Source organism: Osmerus mordax, chromosome 18, assembly GCF_038355195.1.
Source record: "Osmerus mordax isolate fOsmMor3 chromosome 18, fOsmMor3.pri, whole genome shotgun sequence".
Taxonomy (NCBI): Eukaryota; Metazoa; Chordata; class Actinopteri; order Osmeriformes; family Osmeridae; genus Osmerus; species Osmerus mordax.
In genome coordinates, this window is record NC_090067.1 from 1373098 (window position 1) to 1393224 (window position 20127).

General features: G+C 43.5%; 1 protein-coding gene across 1 annotated transcript in view; it reads left to right on the plus strand.

Moving 5' to 3' along the window:
- Positions 1–20127, plus strand: part of csmd2 (CUB and Sushi multiple domains 2) — a 204016-nt gene that overhangs the window by 107099 nt on the left and 76790 nt on the right. The window contains exons 6-12 of the mRNA XM_067256225.1: positions 5153–5265; positions 6960–7037; positions 8684–8771; positions 9856–9980; positions 13437–13558; positions 17144–17247; positions 18811–18923. Of these exons, the coding sequence (XP_067112326.1) occupies positions 5153–5265; positions 6960–7037; positions 8684–8771; positions 9856–9980; positions 13437–13558; positions 17144–17247; positions 18811–18923 (743 nt within the window). The remainder of the gene's footprint in view (positions 1–5152; positions 5266–6959; positions 7038–8683; positions 8772–9855; positions 9981–13436; positions 13559–17143; positions 17248–18810; positions 18924–20127) is intronic.

Genomic DNA, 20127 nt, shown 5'->3' on the forward strand with positions numbered 1-20127 from the left:
AGCCAGCTAACTTGATTGGCCTAGAGTACACAGAGTGGCTTAAGATAGTGCCAGATATGCATCAGTGTTTAAACCTTCGCTAGGATATCAGAACAGAATCAAAGCAAAATTGCAGAAGCTGTCTTACTGTAATTTTCCAAGCAATGTAATGTGCTATATGCATCTACAAGCTACAGCAAATGGGCTGCTCCCAATATATGCATACCGAAAAAGATGATAGTGTGAGGATTATGGAGATTACAAGGTCACCATGGTTGGAGGTAGAGCAGTGTCCCTGGCCTTGAACCCAATATTTGTTTGCCAAATTGTGTGTGGGCCAAAATATTTCTAAGCTAGATTCATCGCATGCATATCAACAAGTGCAGTTGGGGGAAAGCTCAAAGCGTTATTTGGCTATAAACACGTACAGGTGATTATATTTGTATTATCACTTGGTTTATGGAGTCACAAGTGCACCAGCAATCTTCAAAAAGATCATGGAACAGGTCCTGCAGGGCATGGATGGGGTCACCTGAGTCGCTTTTTAAGCGACTTCAAACATACATCTCTGAGTTAGACTGGATGAGTGTGCCTTTCTTCAGAGCAGTGTGGCTTATTTAGGTCATGTCATTGAGTCCACGGGCGTCCACCCTATGAAATAGACAAAGGTTTTTTAGAGGGTGACAGAAATGTGACAGAACTCAGGTCTTTCTTAGACCTGTTGAACTTGAACATGATTCAGCCGATGACAGCTCTGCTGCACAAAGATGCCACCTAAGACTGGGCTGAGAATTGTCTGCATGAGTTTAGTGCATTTGATGATGCTAATAAATCCCTACAGTCCAGTCAAGTATTAGTTAATTATGACTCTGAACTACCCCTCATTTTGGCAGGTGATGCTTCTCCATGGAGTGGGAGCTGTGATGTCTCATGAAATGAAAGATGGAAGACAGAGGCCAGTTGGGTTTGCATCAAGAATGTTGACTAAGAACAAAATTAGTCACACATTTTGATACTTTTTTGCTGCCTATGGTTTGCCAAAAGAGTTTGTAACTGATAATGGACCTCAGTTTATATCACAGGAATTTGGATTGTTTCTTACTGAAACTCCTTAAAAGGCAAGATTGCTCCAGGTTGTCATTGATCAAACAGCAGTTTTCTCAGAGAATGCAATCTGAAACTACATGCAACCCCAATGAGATGAAACACCAGAATACTGTGACAACAACAACTCAGAGTGCCACCACCGCAGGTTGTTGACATGAACAGTGTATGTCCATTGAGAGAAAAGCCTCCTCCTCAGAGACTGAATCAGTTAAGGTTGTGATGAAAAAGAAAATAAGGTTGGGTATATGAATACAGATACAGGGGAGGAGCTATGGTGTTTTATACCACAAAATAATGTGTTAAAATAAAGCGTTGATTGGTTGATATTGGAATATAATTAGGAAACTGCTTACCCAGAGCGGAAGAGAAGAGAACAACCCAGAATGGCATACAGAGATGTGTGTTCTTGTTGCTAATTAAAAGGAACAGAACAGGAACTGAACAGTTAATGTTAGATAATTTTATTAGATACATCACTGTACAAGCTACTCATTACATTAGTTAAATGTGGGCTTTTCTAGGCGTTAATGGGAAATAACATGCCTCTTCTCCCCTGTCTGAATAACCATATGCAAATTTAAAGAGCAAAAATTTTTGCTTTTCATGTTTTATCATTTACATCCCAGTATGATTTGTTCACTCAGAGAGGGATGGTCCTGATTCCAGCCAATACAAACCTTGTAGAACAGGCTACCATGAAAAAAAGTAATATCGTAATCATTATTTGTAATCTTTATTAATGCAATTGATCAGGGGTAGTGACGGACCTCTTCACTTTCTTTGAGGCTTTTCCCCCAAAAAACCTTTACAAAACACACAACATTGTTTTAATACCCCTATACTGTTAACCAGGGGCGCTGCTAGACCCTTTTTACTGGGACACGTGCCCCAGTATAAATCTGCTGTGCCCCAGTAAATATTTTTTTTTCAAAGTTTGAGTTTTTACTTTGTTAGTCAGTGCAATCATTTTGATTGATAAACCCGGAAAAATAAATGCAGTATTCTCATCAACACTTGTAAAATCAACGCAGTTTAACAGAAAACAAAAACTGGTGTGCTTGCAGAATTCCATGTCTGCGCACTCTTCTGTGCTTGCTATAATAGCCACTGCAGCGCGCACACACAAGTCAATGCGCCTGCTGTTAACACTTAATAACATCAGATTATATAGCAATTTGTGTAAAATGTTAGGTATTACTATGTAGGTCAGGTCACAAGTTGCTAAAGGTGACATGTTAACATTTCCACCTAATTAATATGTGTTTACATTTTGTGCTATAGTTGAAAAAAAAATATTTAGCACAGTGGAAAACTCTATCCTGGCCTGAGCATAGCACATAGATGTGGATTAGCTTCAGCATGAGTAGACAATGTGTATTGGCATTAGCTTGGTGCTATGGTGGTGAACTGTGTATTAGCCTTAGCATGGTGCAATGGTGTGGATTAGCATCAGCATGGCACTACTCTAAGCAGTGAGGGTATGATAGCAATAGTTACTGTGGCTAGACACCTCAGGTGACAGCACTGGGTGTAGCTGAACCTTTGATTTACCAGCGGGACATATATACGCAAGTGTACACATATACACTTACACACTTTTTTTACTCAGCCACACATACACCCCCTACATCCACCCTGTCCCCTATCTTTCCTCATGCTCCCAATCCTGTGGCTCTGACAGCCCAGGCGAGGAGCTCTTTACCCTGGGTAGGAAATGGGGGTCAGGTGGGAGGGCACCTGCTTGTTAGCTGTGGAAGTAACCATGCTGGAAGGTAATGTCATTGATTTACAGATTTAGAGACCTGCAGCAGGCCTGGCAAGGGAAACAGCGGGCCACAGGCGAGACCCGATGTCAGAGGGGTGCGCTTTCATTCTTTCTCTTTTTTACTTTCTCTCTTTCTCTCTGCCTTTTTTCCCTCTGTTTCTCTCACAAGTCTTCTCTCCTGCAGTCTCTGTTGGAAACATTGAAGATGTAACTGTTATCCTGTATAAGAATGATTTTGTGTTCAGTATTCCTTGGGTGCAAAGAGAGGCCTACCCCCAAATCTGAACTCTGGGTAAACATACAAGACCCTTATCTTGGGACTGAGGACTAAGAAGAGGGGGGTTTTGGTTGTTTTAAGGAGATACTGTGTGACAAGGACTATAGGTGGAGATGCAAGGTCTGGAGAACATTTGTTTGACACCTATGTGAAGGAGCTTTTATGACATCAGGAGATCCTGTTGTTGTATTTCAATCAGGGTTGATGTCGTAAACACGCACACACGTAAATACGCACGCACACGAGCACGCCAGGTCTATGCAAGGGAGCCAATGAAAGAAGAGCCATGGAACATTTGCATGCATTGTTTTAACCAATGACTGTAAAGAGCGGGGCTGCTTAAATAGCTAGCTAGCACAACATGCTAGCAGACAATTATGTTTTTGTCTCCTTGTGGGCCGGCCGCAAGCAATAAAGCTTTCTTAAACTTGTTCACCGACTGACTGTGCAATGCTTGATAGATTAATATTTCTGACAGTCTCACTCCCATTCTCTCCATCCTTTCCTCTGTCTCATAGCTGTGTGTTTGGGGTTCAGCTTAAGTGATTATTTTAGCTACTGTGGAAGGCCCCAGCCTCCATCAGGGAGTAGGGCTCTCTATAACAGCATGGATTTGTCTCCAGCAGACTCACAGACTTCTCCACATCAAACCCTCATTCTGGTCTTTCTTCTCCAACATGCCAACCTTGGCTCCAACCTCTCCTCCCCACCAAACCCTGGCACCAGCACACATATTTGATACATTCTGCAGTTTAAGATTGACTTGTTTCTTGTTTTACCTTTTGTTTAGGTCATTGTCGTTTATCTTTTTGTTATGTTATACTGATTCATATTTTTCACAATGCAATGTTTTGAAGAGCGCAGTCCGGACGTGGTAGAGGAATCTAATTTTAGTGGGAAATTGGAGAAGGTGGGGATGTGGGGAGGGTGCCTGGAAAACGATGCAAGCAATTTGCATACAAATGAAGGGGCTAAAGTTGGATTTGTCTGTGTACAGTACGCATTTGTGTTTGTGTGAGTCTGGATTGAGGTTATAGACCAGTTGCAACATTTCGTGGCTGAGCTGGTCTGCAAGAGAGGCTGACCAAATGGGAAGGGTGGGATGGGGAAGGGTGGGGTGTTTGGGAAGAATGGGGTTTGGTTGGGAAGGGAAGGGTGACCTGCTTTTGATCTGTCATACTCCAGACTCTTCCTCAGTGCTTTTTAATGACCCCAAATCATGCTCAAACCTAAACAATTATTTCAAATATGAAGTACATGGCCTCCTATGTAAATCCCTAAAATGACCCTGAAATTACAAAATCATCTTCAGAGTAGCTTTCACAAAAAACTAAAACAAAAAAAATATTACACAGATTGTCTGACCCTAGATAATACTGATAGGAGCTGAACCAGTCCCTGTGAGGTCCAACCACATCAGGAATGTCAAAGGCGAGAGATTAGACTAAGACCTGCTGTTTTTTGTTCTATTATTAATTTGAAGTAGTGTATGTTTGTTGCATGCTAATGGAATGAGCACTAATTCAAAGATTTTGTAAACAGTCTTGAAACTGCTTACAGATGTACCATTGTACCACATTTCACATTCATATTCAAACATTTGGTTGAGTTATGAGATACATGACCCAGACATAATAGGTGTTCGTATTTTTTTTGACAATAGGAGGGATAAGTGTAGACTAGGTTTCCTCTGTCTAAAATAGATATCCTGGTTCTAGACTAGGTTTCTTGGGTTTAGACTAGGTGTCTTGCAGTTACATTACACGTGTGATACTGTGTTTGTCTTCAGCACTCCTGACTAAGGATGCATTCTGCAATATGGAATTATGAAATAGCTGCCTTTCAGCAATTCATGGATGGCTGGTATAATGACATGCACTTTAATTATCTCTCTCTTTCTCCATCCCTCTCTCTCTCTCTCTCTCTCTCTCTCTCTCTCTCTCTCTCTCTCTCTCTCTCTCTCTCTCTCTCTCTCTCTCTCTCTCTCTCTCTCTCTCTCTCTCTCTCTCTCTCTCTCTTTCCAGGTTCACTGGTCCTAACCTCCCCTCCCCCATCATCAGCAGTAAGAACTGGCTCAGGCTTCACTTCACATCTGATGGCAACCACAAACTGAGAGGCTTCAGTGCCCAGTATCAAGGTAAGACCCTCCCAACCCTAACCGTAGTAACAAGATGAGACCAGACTCTGCCTGTCTCTAGGAGCACAGGTCACACAAATCTGACCACCTTGCCGAGTCACACACAGAAATAATAAAATAAAAAGTTAAGTGCCTTTATGCCACCCCTTGAAAATTAAAACACTTCTTAATATAATTAATCTGTAAGCATTATGCTTTCACTGACTCTGCAACAAAAAAAAACTCACCCCACACACACATGCACAAACACACACATTACCTTTGACACACAACCACACACACAACATCTTTATTCTTTCAGTATGTTGCTATCTTCAGTATCATTAATCTCTGAGGTCAAAGTTCACAGCTGGAAACAGGGAGAAGGGATTAGGTAAACACACCCCTATCTGCAGGAATCACACCTGCAGTCATCCACTCTCTGATCTGAGGCACTGAGGGATGGGGGGGAGAAGAGACTAGCACAGAAAAAGGGAGAGTACATCAGAGGGAGGAGGAGAGAGATGAAGAGAGAAGGAAGATGAGGGAAAAAAGGAAGAGAGGAAGGGAGAGAGAGACAGGGAGCAGACAAGAGAAGGGAGTGGGAATGGGAGATAAAGGGAGAGGCAGATAGGATTACAGGTCCTGTGTTAGATAAATAAATATAACATTTAGGAGATCAGGGAAAAGAAGAGAGGAGGGCTAAGACTTTAATTAGATTAACCGTTGACTCCCCTCCGCCCCCCTCCTTCCCCCACTGTTTTCCCACAATCCTTCAGGAGCAGCTCAATTGAAAAAAAGAAGAAAATGATTCCTGAATTAATGAGAAGCTAAGGCACACTCTCCCTCCCTCCCTCCCTCCCTCCCTCCCTCCCTCCCTCCCTCCCTCCCTCCCTCCCTCCCTCCCTCCCTCCCTCCCTCCCTCCCTCCGTCCCTCCCTCCCTCCCTCCCTCCCTCCCTCCCTCCCTCCCTCCCTCCCTCCCTCCCTCCCTCCCTCCCTCCCTCCCTCCCTCCCTCCCTCCCTCCCTCCCTCTCTTTTTCTCTCTCTGCTTCCTATGTTCCCTAGCAGGGCACTCATGGTAGTCATGAATGAGAAATGTGATCATTATGCTAGTCTGCTGTCAGGACCATGCAATCATTGTGTTTTTAAGACAACATCCTGCTCAGAAAACTCTTTCTTATGAGAGAATACTGGCACACAGCCAAGATATTGCTTTCAGTACAATCAAACATGAAATAAAAAATCCTGAGAAAGAAAACAAAAGGCTATTGTTATAAGAATAGTAGATCATTAAGTATGATCATTTGCAGTATATGTGTAATGTATGTGTGGTTGTTCGTGTGTGTGTGTATCAGTGCAAGCACAAGGAAAAGTAAATAACTCAGAGTGTTTTTGTGAGACTGAATTAATAAGCATTTAAATGAGCCTCTTGTGTTCCTACTGCTGAAGGCTCCATTTTGATATTGTTTTTCTTTTTCCATTTGGTTCATTTACAGATTAGCATCAACGCTTTCTCTATAGTTAGGAAAAAAACAAAGCAAGATTCATAGGACCTTATGTATTGAATTTTAACAAACACAGACACACATGCACACACACATGCACACACACCGCCAGGCAATGTTAGTCTACATGTCTATTCATAATCTAACTGGCCATTCGACACTAGCCTGTATCTACAGTATCGAATTCTTCTCCTACTCTCCCTTCACAGTGAAGAAAATGACAGAGCTGAAGTCCAGAGGTGTGAAAATGCTCCCCAGCAAAGACAACCACCACAAGATCTCAGTCTGTAAGTCTGTCACACTTCACTATCTCTACCACCACAAGAACGCTGTCTGAAAATCTGTCCCAATGTCTATCACCTCAAGGCATTTGTCGATAAGTCTGTATGTCTTGTCACTATCTCTATCACCGCAAGATCTGTCAGTAAGTATTTAAGTCCACCACAAAAAGTCAATCTGGAGTCTCACCCAGCATGCTATCTCTACCACCACAAGATGTCCGTCTTTAAGTCTCATTTACTTTCACTATTTCAACCCTGTTCTTCACCAGCATCGCAGAAGCCTTTTAACGATTGATGCATCAGACTTAAAAACCCCTTCTGACATTGATGCCTTCCTTTCAAAGCAATGTTACCAGACAGGCCAACATATCAATAATATATTCTTATTGGGCTAGGGTGAGAGGGAGGTGGGGGGGGGGGGGGGGGGGGGGGGGGGAAGATAAGTTGGTTGTGTGTGTGTGTGTGTTGGGGGAATTGCATTACCTGCCCTTTTCACCACAGCGGGAGGAGTCTATCTTTCCTTCCTTCTCTCTCTCTATTTCCTGATTTCTCTGTCGCTCCCTCTTTTTCACTTTTTGTATCTGTCTTTGCCCTTTTCCTATTCTTTCTCTCTCCCTCCATCCGTCCCTCTGAAGGCCACTCTTCATTATGTCTCAGATCCTCTTTATTTAAATTTCTATTACCTTCACGTCAACAGGAGAAAATGTCACCCGTCCACCATTTCCAGGAGGGTGGCCAGTCTAACGGGAGCAGAAGGGGGGGAATGAGGGGTGTAGGGAGACGAGGGAGAGAATGGCCGGTTAGAGGGACGAGAGGTTCTGTAAACATTGATAATCCTATCTTCAGGCCTATTTCAATTCCCCCTCCTCCCTTTCTCCTCTTAAGCTGACATCTCATTTCCTTGGTGTGCAATCTTCCTGTCCCATCTCTGTAGCTACTCAACTACAACAACCTGGGTCCTCATCTACCTCTTCTCTCTCTTTCGCTCTCTCTGTTTCTATGCCTCTCTCTCTCTCTCTCTTCTCTCTCTGTCACTCTCATTCTGTGTCTCCCTCTTTCCATCTCGTTGCCTTGGATACTGTTTGTTGCCCTGCTCTACTGACAGTGACGAGGCTTGCCCTTTCTCCTCCTACCTCATCCATATTCATCAACTGCCTCAGCCAGGGCCAATCAGCACATGTCATTTTGAGTGTGGCCCCACCTGTCAGGCCTTTGACCCTGCCCCTTTCAGTCAAATGGAAGCTCTGGGTTGGCTGAACAGCTGTCCCTTCCTGCTTCTGCGAACCAACTGGTTGGTGCGTTCGAACATCGGGTCCAGGGAGGCTGAAAATGGGCTTAACCGATTGGTAGATTCAGTGGGGTGTTTTTTTTTAATGAGAACTACACTGTAATGGCTTTGTAGTAAAACAAACACTTAAAGTAATGGGCATAGTGTGTTTTGAACTGTGTATCGCTAACAGTATGGTTAGGGTAAACAAACATGGTGTCTGAATTGTTGAGCTGGTGTCTGAATGGTGAAATGGTAATAACATTGCTCTCACTCTGTCTCTCCTGCCTCCCCTCACTCTCTCTCTCTCTTCAACTCCCTCTCTACCTCCCTTTATTCCCCCTCTTTCTCTTTCCATCTCTCTCTCCACCTCTCTCTCTTCCAGTGTCCCAGATGGGTGTGGCCCAGGGACACAACATGTGTCCAGACCCTGGGATCCCTGACAGAGGGAAAAGAAAAGGCTCCGACTTCAGGTGAGACAACCAGACCTTTCCAGAAGAGAAGAACTGAGAGAAACAGAGGAAGTGAGAGGCAAAGAGAGAGAGAGATATATTGTGTGTCAAAGAGAGGAAAGAGAAAGAGCAAGAGAAACCCTCAGATAGTTTGTGCTTGAGACCACAACAGAGAGCAAGACAGAGAAAAAGAGAGATAGACTGTGTGCTCGAGAAAGAGGGAGAGAGCTTGAGACAGACAGAGTGCAGCCTCATTTGTTCTAGGTCACTAATGTCATTGTGATGAATGAGAGTGGAGGGCTTGGCCGGTCACCTGTCCCTGCTCTGTTCTCCAGCCCTCTCGCCGCGCTCACTCAGAGAGCCAGCGAATGAAAACAAACACTTCACTTGCGCTCGCTCGCTCTCTTTTCTCAAATGTCAAAGAGGAGGGGTGGACAAAGAGGCCCTGACTTCTAACAACTCTATATTAACCAACACATCAGGTCAGGCAGACGAGAGCACACAACATAAGATCTGACGGCAGTGAAACCAGAGAGAGAGAGAAAAAGAGAGAGAGAGGTCAACCAACAGACAGACAGAAAGGGAGAGAGAGACAGACAGACAAACCGACAGACAAACTGTCAAACAGGCAGACAGGCATAGAGACAAGCCGACAGACAGACAAGTTGGCAGAGAGAAGCTAGGGAAGCACAAACAGCAGCCAACAAAGGGCAGATGCCGATGAGACCAGCCTAAACTGCAGCAAACACTACAGTGAGATCTGTCCAAGAACCCTGTGAAGGAGCCACCCACTGTATCACAGCAGGTGATATACTGCATCACTCCAGGTGATGTACCGTATCACACCAGGTGATAGACCGCTCCATGGAGCCTGCCTCCTAATAGAGAATGTAGCAGGGGAGGGATGTGTAGCCGTAGTCCCTCTCGGTCAAACCTTGCCTGTCTACCAAAGACAGCCCCTACCAGGACTTAAACTCAGAATAAATAGACTGCAACACTCCTAGGGAGTCACAGTGAGGTCGGAGAACATGAGGGAATGCATGTACGGTAGATGTTTCTGTGTGTCTAAATACCTGTGATACTGCCTCTCTGCCGCCCCCTGCAGGAAGGGTGCCACGGTGCACTTCTCATGTGACGAGGGGTACGAGCTGCAGGGCTCCAAGAGCATCAGCTGTATGCGTGTCACCGACAGCTACGTAGGCTGGAGTGATGACAGGCCTATCTGCAGAGGTGAGGGCACACACACACAGTGTGCACGCACACAAACAATCACCATGTACACACACCTTCCCTGTTCTGGCTCTGCCCGCACCTCTGATAAAGTGCAAGCACCACTTATTGCCATTATTCATCCCTATATTGCTCATATTCATTAGGCAGCGTTTGGGTGCCACCGCCTTTTCCAGTCCCACTTTTTTCCCATTGAAATCGCCCGACGTAGAGAGCGATTATTTGTCTTGTTTCATTGATTCAACACCACTAAATGTTGGGTCATTACTCTGAAACGTCCCCGTAATTGCAAAGTGCCGAGGGGTAACTCCAAAAAGTTGTGGAGTAATTAAGTCAAACAATGTTACCCAGCACGGCAAAATAAGTGTTCATAAATCACAATGTCCTAAAATACATAAACAGAAAAACTTTGCATGCCGTCAACGTCCTTGAACGGAGGTAGAGAGCTGAGCTGAGCTCCCGGTCAATAGGGAGGCAGAGAAAGAACTTTGGAACACTGACAGCCAGGCCCTGTCTGTTTATTATCTCTGTTTGCACTCTGATGGACGTGTCAATATAGAGACTGATTGCGAGAGAGAAAAGAGAGTGGAAAAAAATGGGCGGATAGACAGATGGGCAGGCAGGGAGAAGTGGGTATTGAGATGGACAAACAGCAGAGTCAGGTTGATTTTCAGGGGGACGACAAGAAAAAAGAGGAGAACATTTGAACTTTAAAGAAGTAAATAGTAGTTGAGTAAATTGTATAATATTCCCATATCTTTCATCTCCCAGTGAGTGTTTGGATGGGATAAATACACCGTAGGATGAATACACAGTATGAATTCAGGTTCCCATTAGCTGCTCTCCCTCCCTCTCAATGCTTGGCTGGGAGGTATAGTGTCAGACATTTTGGGTCCATTTCAGGAGTCCTCCACTCATCAGTTTCCTCTCTATCCCACTCTCAGACATGGGTGTCTGATGCAATCACCTGGGTGTTTGATCATCTTTATCATGGCCGCCAGCCATCTCCTTTATCGCACTCTCCTTAATGTGCTTTGAGAAATCCAGTTTTGAGGGACACCCCCGCTCCTCTGTCTTAGACTGATCCAATTGAGTCAAAACAAGATTATACCACTAAAGAGAGGGAGGGACACCCTTCTCCAAAGGATTTTGGGGGGTAATGTGATTGTACTTCCTCTTATGTGAGCAACCGCCACTCACCTTGACGACACGCAGCTATTTCAGGGAGGAAAAAAACATTGGTTTAAACCAGATTTATTAGTTACAAAATGTCTGTATTATTTTGACACAGAAGATTCCACTTGTTACTGTAAATACATCTTCTGTGTGAAGCACTGAGATGTAATCATTATCTTTCAAGTGACGCGTGTCATGAAGCCCCGGACAATAAATGCTAACTAACCAAAGTCCAATTATCATCTGAAAACATTTAAACTCAGTTTGTCACAGTGTGAGGTGGGGTAGGACCCAAATGCACGAGAGTTGGTGGAGACAATGACCCTAACGAGAACGAGACACAGGTGAAGACAATGACAGGGAAACACTAGGACAGGGCAAAACCAAAAACAACAGGGGGGCACGGCTGTGGCCGTGACAAGTTAAATGTAAATAATCTGCATGTGCTGTATATTTGTCCGTCTGTTTCAATCACATACACTCACTTCATATGTCCTTCACAAGGAGACTTGTGTCTTTTCAAATGAATGGTGTATCTGTACAAAGAAAAAAAGGAAAAAGAGTAAAAGAAAGTAAAATAAATTCCAAAGATGTTCACACTCAAAGCAGAGTTATTGACCACATCTCATTGAATCACTGTTGGGATTCCTCTGATATTATCTTGGATACGTCTACTGCTATGAGAGTTCAGCTAGCAAAGAGACAGGAACCTTAAGCTCCATCCTGTTAAAGACACAACTAATATACTGAGGTGGACTTCTGGCTTCACACCTACATTATATTATTTTTTCATTAAGGTCACCTTCACTGTCAGACTCACATTAATGACTTCTTTTTTTTTCCAAGATCCAAAGGGAAAAAAGTTCCTCTTTAATTTGGGTGGTTTTAAAGGGAGAGAGTGCATTTATTTTCTTTTTTTGTAGAGGGGGCGTTGTACACCCCCAGGATCTCTCCTTTAAGACATAACTCATTAGGTTCAGTAACAAGGTCCAGACCCGGTTAAACACATCCACGTAGCCCCAGACATTCAGGCATTGGCTTTAAACCCTCATTAGTAATGGGCTGATTTAATTCTAAGAGGTGTTTAAAGTTCGCCTCAAAGCCCAGGGGCTACAGAAAAGAGTCAGGAAGTCACAATGTCCTTTCAAAGTCGGAATATTACACTTTGCTCACTCTTTGGGAAATGCTTTACGAATACATTACATTTATTCATTTAGCAGACGCTTTTATCCAAAGCGACTTCCAAGAGAGAGCTTTACAAAGTGCATAGGTCACTGATAATAACAACAAGATAGCCCCAAAAATACCCCCAAAACATTGCGGGTAGCCAAAACATGAAGCACATATTGTCAACAACCAAAATAAGTGCCAGAGGGAAGAACCACAAGAGCATGTAGTTATACAAGTTACAATTAAACAACATGAATCGCTATAAGTGCAAGTGTAAATACAAAAGATGCTTGCGGTGTCTAGCCTCCATTTTGGATTACAGTTGAATTCACCCTGAACCACCGTAGCGAAAGAAATACTTCACAGTGCTTACTGATGGAAGGGTATATTTTGTCTAGGTTTTGAATACTGTATGTTGTTATTCATGAGTTTCGCTCAGTAAAAACATAAACCAATCGGTCATGTGTGGCAGTGTTTGGGTGACATTTCATTTTTGATTCAAGGACGTTGATCCTTGTATACTTTAAAAGCAAACACCGCTGGTGAGGGCTTTCAGAGATTTCGAAGCTAACAACTCAGCCATGACCATGGTTCTTCACTGCTTCCTCCATGTTCCAACCAAGACTATTTGGAGATGGGGATCCCATTTTGTCATCCAGATATGAAGTATGACGTATGATGGAATATGATGTAAGAACTATTGACTAATAAGTACCCATGCATAAGGTTGATCTCCAAAAGCTTTCAGTCAGATTCTGGTTGGGTCTTGGTTTGGTCTTTGTGTGGGTAGTTTGATAGCAGGGTTTAACTGGTTTAGACCATAGTTTAGATGTCGTCTAGCAGGGTTTGACAGAGTTTCAAATTCAACCACCACAGTGAGCAGGTTTGTGACAGGTTTCTTTTGTGTTAGCACTCTGCATTTGTTCTGGGGTTTCTCTTACAAGCAGTTGTGTTCCATTCCTGTTCAGAAACAAACACAAGTGCCTCAGTGTGGCAAGCTAAGTACATATGGACAGTTGACATCAAACAACTTCACTTGAATCATGCACATGGTTTTAGAAGTTAAATTACACGTATGTCCAGTTCTAAATGTCTTCTTCTTCTCTCTAGCCCCCATGTGTGGTGGTCAGCTGCGAGGCCCCATTGGCATCATCACCTCCCCAAACTACCCTGTCCAGTACGACAACAATGCCAACTGCACATGGGTCATTACAGCAATGGATACCGCCAAGGTACACTGTGATTTGTTATGCTAAACATTATACAATGCTACGTAATGTTGAAGGTAAACAATGCTAAAGCTAGAGCAATGCTGTTGTTACAATGTGATACTGTATGACTCAATGTAAAGGCTAAGCATCACCAAAGCTAAGTAATGCTGTCTTTACAGTGTGATACAATTTGCTAAACATAATGCAACATAATTTTGCTAAACATAATGCAACATAATGGAAGACAAAAAGCTAAGCAAACCTAAAGCTATGAAATGCTAAAACTCCATAATGCTAATAATTATGCTAATACTTGTTGGTATTAAGGGTTTATCCAGAGAGGAGATAGGTGGCAAGGGGATAGGTGGCATGAGAGATTCAACCTACCGTATTTTCCGGACTATAAATCGCGAGAGATTCAACCTACCGTATTTTCCGGACTATAAATCGCTCCAGAGTATAAATCGCATCAGTCATGAAGAGTAAAAATAATATATATATATATATATATATATATATATATAAATCGCACTGGACTATAAGTCGCATTTATTTAGAAATCTATTTCACAGAATCCAAGACCAAGAACAGAAATTTAATCTGGAAAGGCAAGTTGTATAACTACACAATAGCACACTGAACAACAGGCTGAATAGGTGTCCGATATGTTAACGTAACACATTAACAGTTATTCTGCTACACCATAGCATAAAGAACATACCTGGGAGGCTGAATAGGCTAAATTAACATAACAAGCTTGCGAGTCCAACAAGCAAGTTACCGGTAAGCTAGTTCACCAAGCTCCCGATCTCATTCCACATCACTGAATCCGTTGAACTTGTTGGTTCATGTCAGTCAGTATGAATTAACATTTAAAAACATGTTAATTATATATATTTTGATATATAAGTCGCACCTGAGAATAAGTCGCAGGACCAGCCAAACTATGAAAAAAAGTGCGACTTATAGTCCGAAAAATATGGTAACTGTATTTTCTTTTTTTCTGGGATGGTCATTTGCATAACCTTCAGTCTGTACATCTTTTGAAAGACTTTTCAAAGAGAAAGCCAAGTATGAAAATGACGAAAAAACAGGTATTAAGGCCAACAAAAGGGTATCTAAGATAGTGGGATCACCTGTGGAGGTGAGGAGAAAAATAAAAGAAAGCATGAGAGAAATGGAGGGCTATAGAGTGCATACTCAGAACCTATCATGAAAGTGACACAGCCATTCAGTTTGGAGCAATGACTTTGGAGTCGCGTTCAAGGCCAAACAGTTCCTCGCCTGCCAAATTTCCTTTGCTCAAACAAATGGTTTTACAAATATGTCCCCTTCTCCCACTGTTGGAGTGGGAAAGGGTATGAGAGCGTATATGTGTTGGTGTGAGGGAGTAGAGGTGAATACACACACAAAGGTGAACGCACACACAGACTCTCTCTCACTCTCTCTCTCTCTCTACATTTACATTTAGTCATTTAGCAGACGCTCTTATCCAGAGCGACTTACAGTAAGTACAGGGACATTCCCCCGAGGCAAGTAGGGTGAAGTGCCTTGCCCAAGGACACAACGGCAGTTGGCATGACCGGGAATCGAACTGGGAACCTTCGGATTACTAGCCCGATTCTCTCACTGCTCAGCCACCTGACTCCACTCTTTCTCTCTCTCTCTCTCTCTCTCTCTCTCTCTCTCTCTCTCTCTCTCTCTCTCTCTCTCTCTCTCTCTCTCTCTCTCTCTCTCTCTCTCTCTCTCTCTCTCTCTCTCTCTCTGTCTGTCTCTGTCACACACAAAAACACACACAAACACACACCATAAACACAATACCAACACCCTCTCCTAGACACCCTTGGGTATGTGGGAGGATGTGAGGCCAGAGCGGGAAACAGACAGAGGTACTTTAGGCTGTCTCCTGCTCTGCATCGAGACCAGATGAAGATGGAGGGTCCGTGTTCTCTCTCTTTAGAGACGTAATGGCGTTATATTCCTGCCTCGTCCGCGGCATTGAGCAGAGGAGACGTGAGGTCGTCCGCCGGGCTGGGGTGGAACCCACTGCAGAGCGGGGGAACATGACACAGCTTTTTTTGTTGTTCCCCCCCCTCTCCCCAAGACTCCTAAATAGAACCGTCAAAAACATAATTGAAAGGACATTTTTTATTGTTTTCATTTATTTATTTCCCAGTGTTTTGCAAGGTTTTAGGTTTCTGAGTCCACATCATTGTTTGACAGTGGCGTATTGTGTCTGTTTATAGAGATGGCCTTGTCTGAGTCATGACCATCTATTCCATTAGGATATATAACTTGTCTGATGCATGGTTTTATAGTCACCACTTCCGAGCATTTAAAGGGAAGCACATAATAACAAATATGATCCATTCTTTATTTTGGTATTTCTGTTCTTTTCCCCTCTTGTTCTCTGCATCCCTCTCTTATTGGCTAGATGGAAGGGGATGTGTTTTTGGGATGAAACTCCGTTTTTATCCTGTAATCTGACCCAGTTTCCTCCCCTCTGTCCCATTCTCTCCCCACCCTGGCCATTTCCATTAGGCTGTGTATTTACCATAGGGCAGAATGCAATTTGCATTTATATAAGCTTTTTCATTAGGCTCTCCTCTTCCTCTGAAAACATTAAGAATTTGGCGGAAGTCTGTAGCAGTCAATTTGAATAGGGTGGCCTGACAGCACTTGCTTTCTGTTATTTATTTATTTACTTATTTATCTATTTGAGTTTTACCCCATCATTTATTTTCATCTCACCATTATTAATTGACTTTGTGCACAATCATACTGTCCCGGAAGAACAGCCTTATGTAATTATTGAAATGTCTTTGCCTTATCTCTTGTTTTCATGCAGATAAGGGATGAACTCGTAATTTTTTCCCTCTTTTTTATAGCTATTTCTTTAACTTTTTTCCTTCCCTCTTCCCAGAGTATTGAAATGATCCTGCAATGATTCAACTCGACCCTTCATTGAAATTCTAATGCATAAATCCTATCCATACACTCCTTTATGTCATATGTGATGGATATTTTCACCTTGTGGTGGGTAGTCTTTCCCCTGATGCAATTTAAGTCATTGTAAGTCACAGTGAATGATCTTCAATGGGATTTTCACCCCATTATGACACTACCCTGTTGAAGATTTCAACCCGAGAGGATGGAGAGAGGTGATATGATATAGAGCAGGAAGTTATTTCCATGTGGACTCTGTCTTACCCAATCAAATGGGAGGGTGAGTGAAAGAGGATACCAGTTTGCGTAGGCAAGGGTTGGATTTATTGGACTTAATTGAAGTACAGTGGACAGTTTATATGAATATCAACATGTAGGTGTTACAATAACATAATCTGTTGCAATGACATTCAGAACAGTCGGTTAAAGCTCCGTCTAGTCTTATTGACATCCCACTGAGAAGAACCGAGGTTGGGAAGAGGTCAGAGATGGAGAAGAGGATGGAGAAAAAGGATGGAGGGAAGGATAGAGTGGTAGTGTGTGTTGGCGTGACAGATGGGACTGACAATAACCCCCGAAGGACACACCTCGCCCCGGTTGGTTAGTGCGTCTTCCGTCGCTCACCCTTCCCCCTGACGTTCCTGCCCTTCCCTCGTCCAGGTGATCAAGTTGACGTTCGAGGACTTTGACCTGGAGCGCGGCTACGACACACTGACGGTGGGGGACGGCGCGGTGGTCGGGGATCAGAAGACCGTCTTTCACGTGTGAGTGATCCTGGAGCTTTCCACTGTTACAGAACTCACCAGTCTGTCTTGACATCTCTCTCTCTCTTCCTCTTTCCCCCTCTCTATCTCCCTCCCTCTCTCCCTCTCTTTGTCTCTGTCCTCTCTCTCTCTCTTTCTCTCTTCCTCTCCCACCATTTCTCCATTTTCCCTAGGTCATCCTTTCCCCTCTTCTTCATCCACCTTTACTCTCTCTTCCTCCTTCTATTTCTTTCCATTTCATCAGCTCTGGAGGCATTAAAGATAGATCCAACACCACTGATGTCAATCAGCTCTCTCTCTATCTCTCTCTCTCTCTCTGGCTCTCTCTCCTCTTTCTCCCCTCACCTATCTCTCCCCCCACCTTCCTTTACACACACCTTTCTTCTCTCTCTCTCGTCGCCTCTCCGTCTTTCTCCCTTTCTCTTTCAAGCTCTCTTCACCCTCCCCCCTCTGTCTCACCCTTCCCCTTAGTGTTAGCAGATAAGAGCGTCACTGCTGCATATTGATGTGTCCTAATGGAGTTTGCTCCACCAGATGCTCCATAAGGTTTCACAGGATGTTGTTATTAATTGCGCCAAAATTTACGGGGCCCAATAAAGTTTTATTGATCGATTTTTACGCGGCTGTGCTGTCCTCGCCTGGTTGGGGAAAGGGGGATGAAAAGGAAGAGATGGGGTGGAGGAAGGGGGGGAGAGAAAGAGAGAAAGAGAGAGAAAGAGAGAGAGAGAGAGAGAGAGAGAGAGAGAGAGAGAGAAAGAGAGAGGGAGATGAAGAAAGAGAGGGAGGTGGAGAGGGGTATGGAGTTGTTTTTGTAGCTTGTATGAGTGGAGGAAGAGTCCCTAGATATTGTCTCTCTAACATACTCACTCACTCACACACACACACACACACACACACTCTCTCTCACACACACACACACCCACACACACACACATACACACACAATCACACCGACACTTTCAGGTTGTAAATGACTTAATCTGTTCAATTAGAGGGCTACCTTGGTCCATATGGCCAGTTGTGAACAACCCCCTAGTGACCTGGGACTGAAATAGACTGGGGGAGCTTCTGTCACTGAGGTCATCACACACAGACACACACACACACACACACACACAGTAATACAGAACCTTCAATATGTCAGTGTAATGCATCACATTTTCATATACACACACAGACACAATCATAATAACCTATAACCCATGGTACGTGTCATTACTTACTATTACATTACACTATTACTTTTCCATTTATTTTGTCCACCTTTCCGTAATGTCCTTTACCAACAAACGCACCCACATTCACACACACACGCATACGCACACACACACACACACACACACACACACACACACACACACACACACACACACACACACACACACACACACACACACACACACACACACACACACACCTAGTGTTACCCAGAGTTCACATTTGGGGTCTGGCCTCTCTTTGCACACAAAGAATGCTGAACACAGTATCATTTTTATACAGGAAAAAAGGTTACATTCTTAACTTTTCTGACAACATTAATCGGTGTTACTCTGCTCTGCACAGACTCTCCGGTACCTCGACTCCAGACCTGGTTGTCAGTACCAGCCATCAGATGTGGCTCAACTTCAAGACTGACGACACCAGCGGCTCTTTGGGATTCAAGGTGTCCTACGAAGGTGAGGCCACCTTACCTTCACACAACCTGAAAACCTCAGCGTAACTCAGTATGGCAACCTCACTCAACTTGACTTGTTTTGATAGTTGACATTTGAGATGTCTCTCCACTCCTCTCTTCTCCTCTGCTCTGTTCTGCTCTACTCTCCTCACATCTTTGCCATCATGCTGACCTGGCTGTAAATGGGGTCAGATCTTCTGTGTCAGCCATTTTATGGAAAGTAATTGGAGCAAGTACCGAGGGGTCATGGAATTGCTTTGCTTCCAAAAAAACACACTTCTCTCCCTCTCTCTTTCTCTCTTTTTCTTTCTCTATTCTTCCTTCTCTCCTCACATGGTCCTCGTATTCTTTAGGTTTCAGACATCAAGGTATTTTATTCTCACAACAACTCTAAGCCTGCAGACTGTAGGGCATTATTTTTGAGTGTGTGTGGGGTATGGGGTGTGTGTGTGTGTGTGTGTGTGTAAGATTGCCAGTATAAAGTTGTCTCCCAGTTCCCCTGGTATATGCTAAGTTTTCATCTACCAAAATATGGGAGAAAGTAGAGCAGCATTCAGACCAAAATGTCATAACAATGAGTTTGTTTGATGAAGTGGGGAAAAAACGCTTTGAACCACTTCACCTTCGAGACTGTGGCGCCTAAATTTGATTTAGATTCCAATGTTATTTTCAGTGTGATTATCAAGAGCAATTATACTAATGTGAGCTAAAAACAAATACAAAATAACAGCACACGCACCACACACTCATGTGTCTCAACGACTGCACACATACAAAGGTGTACATACACACAGCTAATCCAACACACACACCACCTCCACCTCCCCCCCCCACACACACATACACCTCCATCCCCACACACTCACACCATATTAACACTCATACCTGAAATATAATACTAAATATATTTCACTGCAGTGGCCTCATTCTTTCTACTGAAATAACAGTCACACACACACACACACATACACACACACACACTCACACACACACACACACACACACACACACTGCTCATTGACTGTGACCACTGGTTAGAGCTCAGGTCTAACCTCAGGGTTCTGGGTGTGTGTTGCTGTGATTCACAAATGCTGCTTCTACCTTCACAGTCTGGGTATTAAACGTACACACATACACAGGCGACAAATGCACCATCACTCCTGCTCTTTAATTCATGAGAATCCACTCTGGGCTTTGCTCATTCA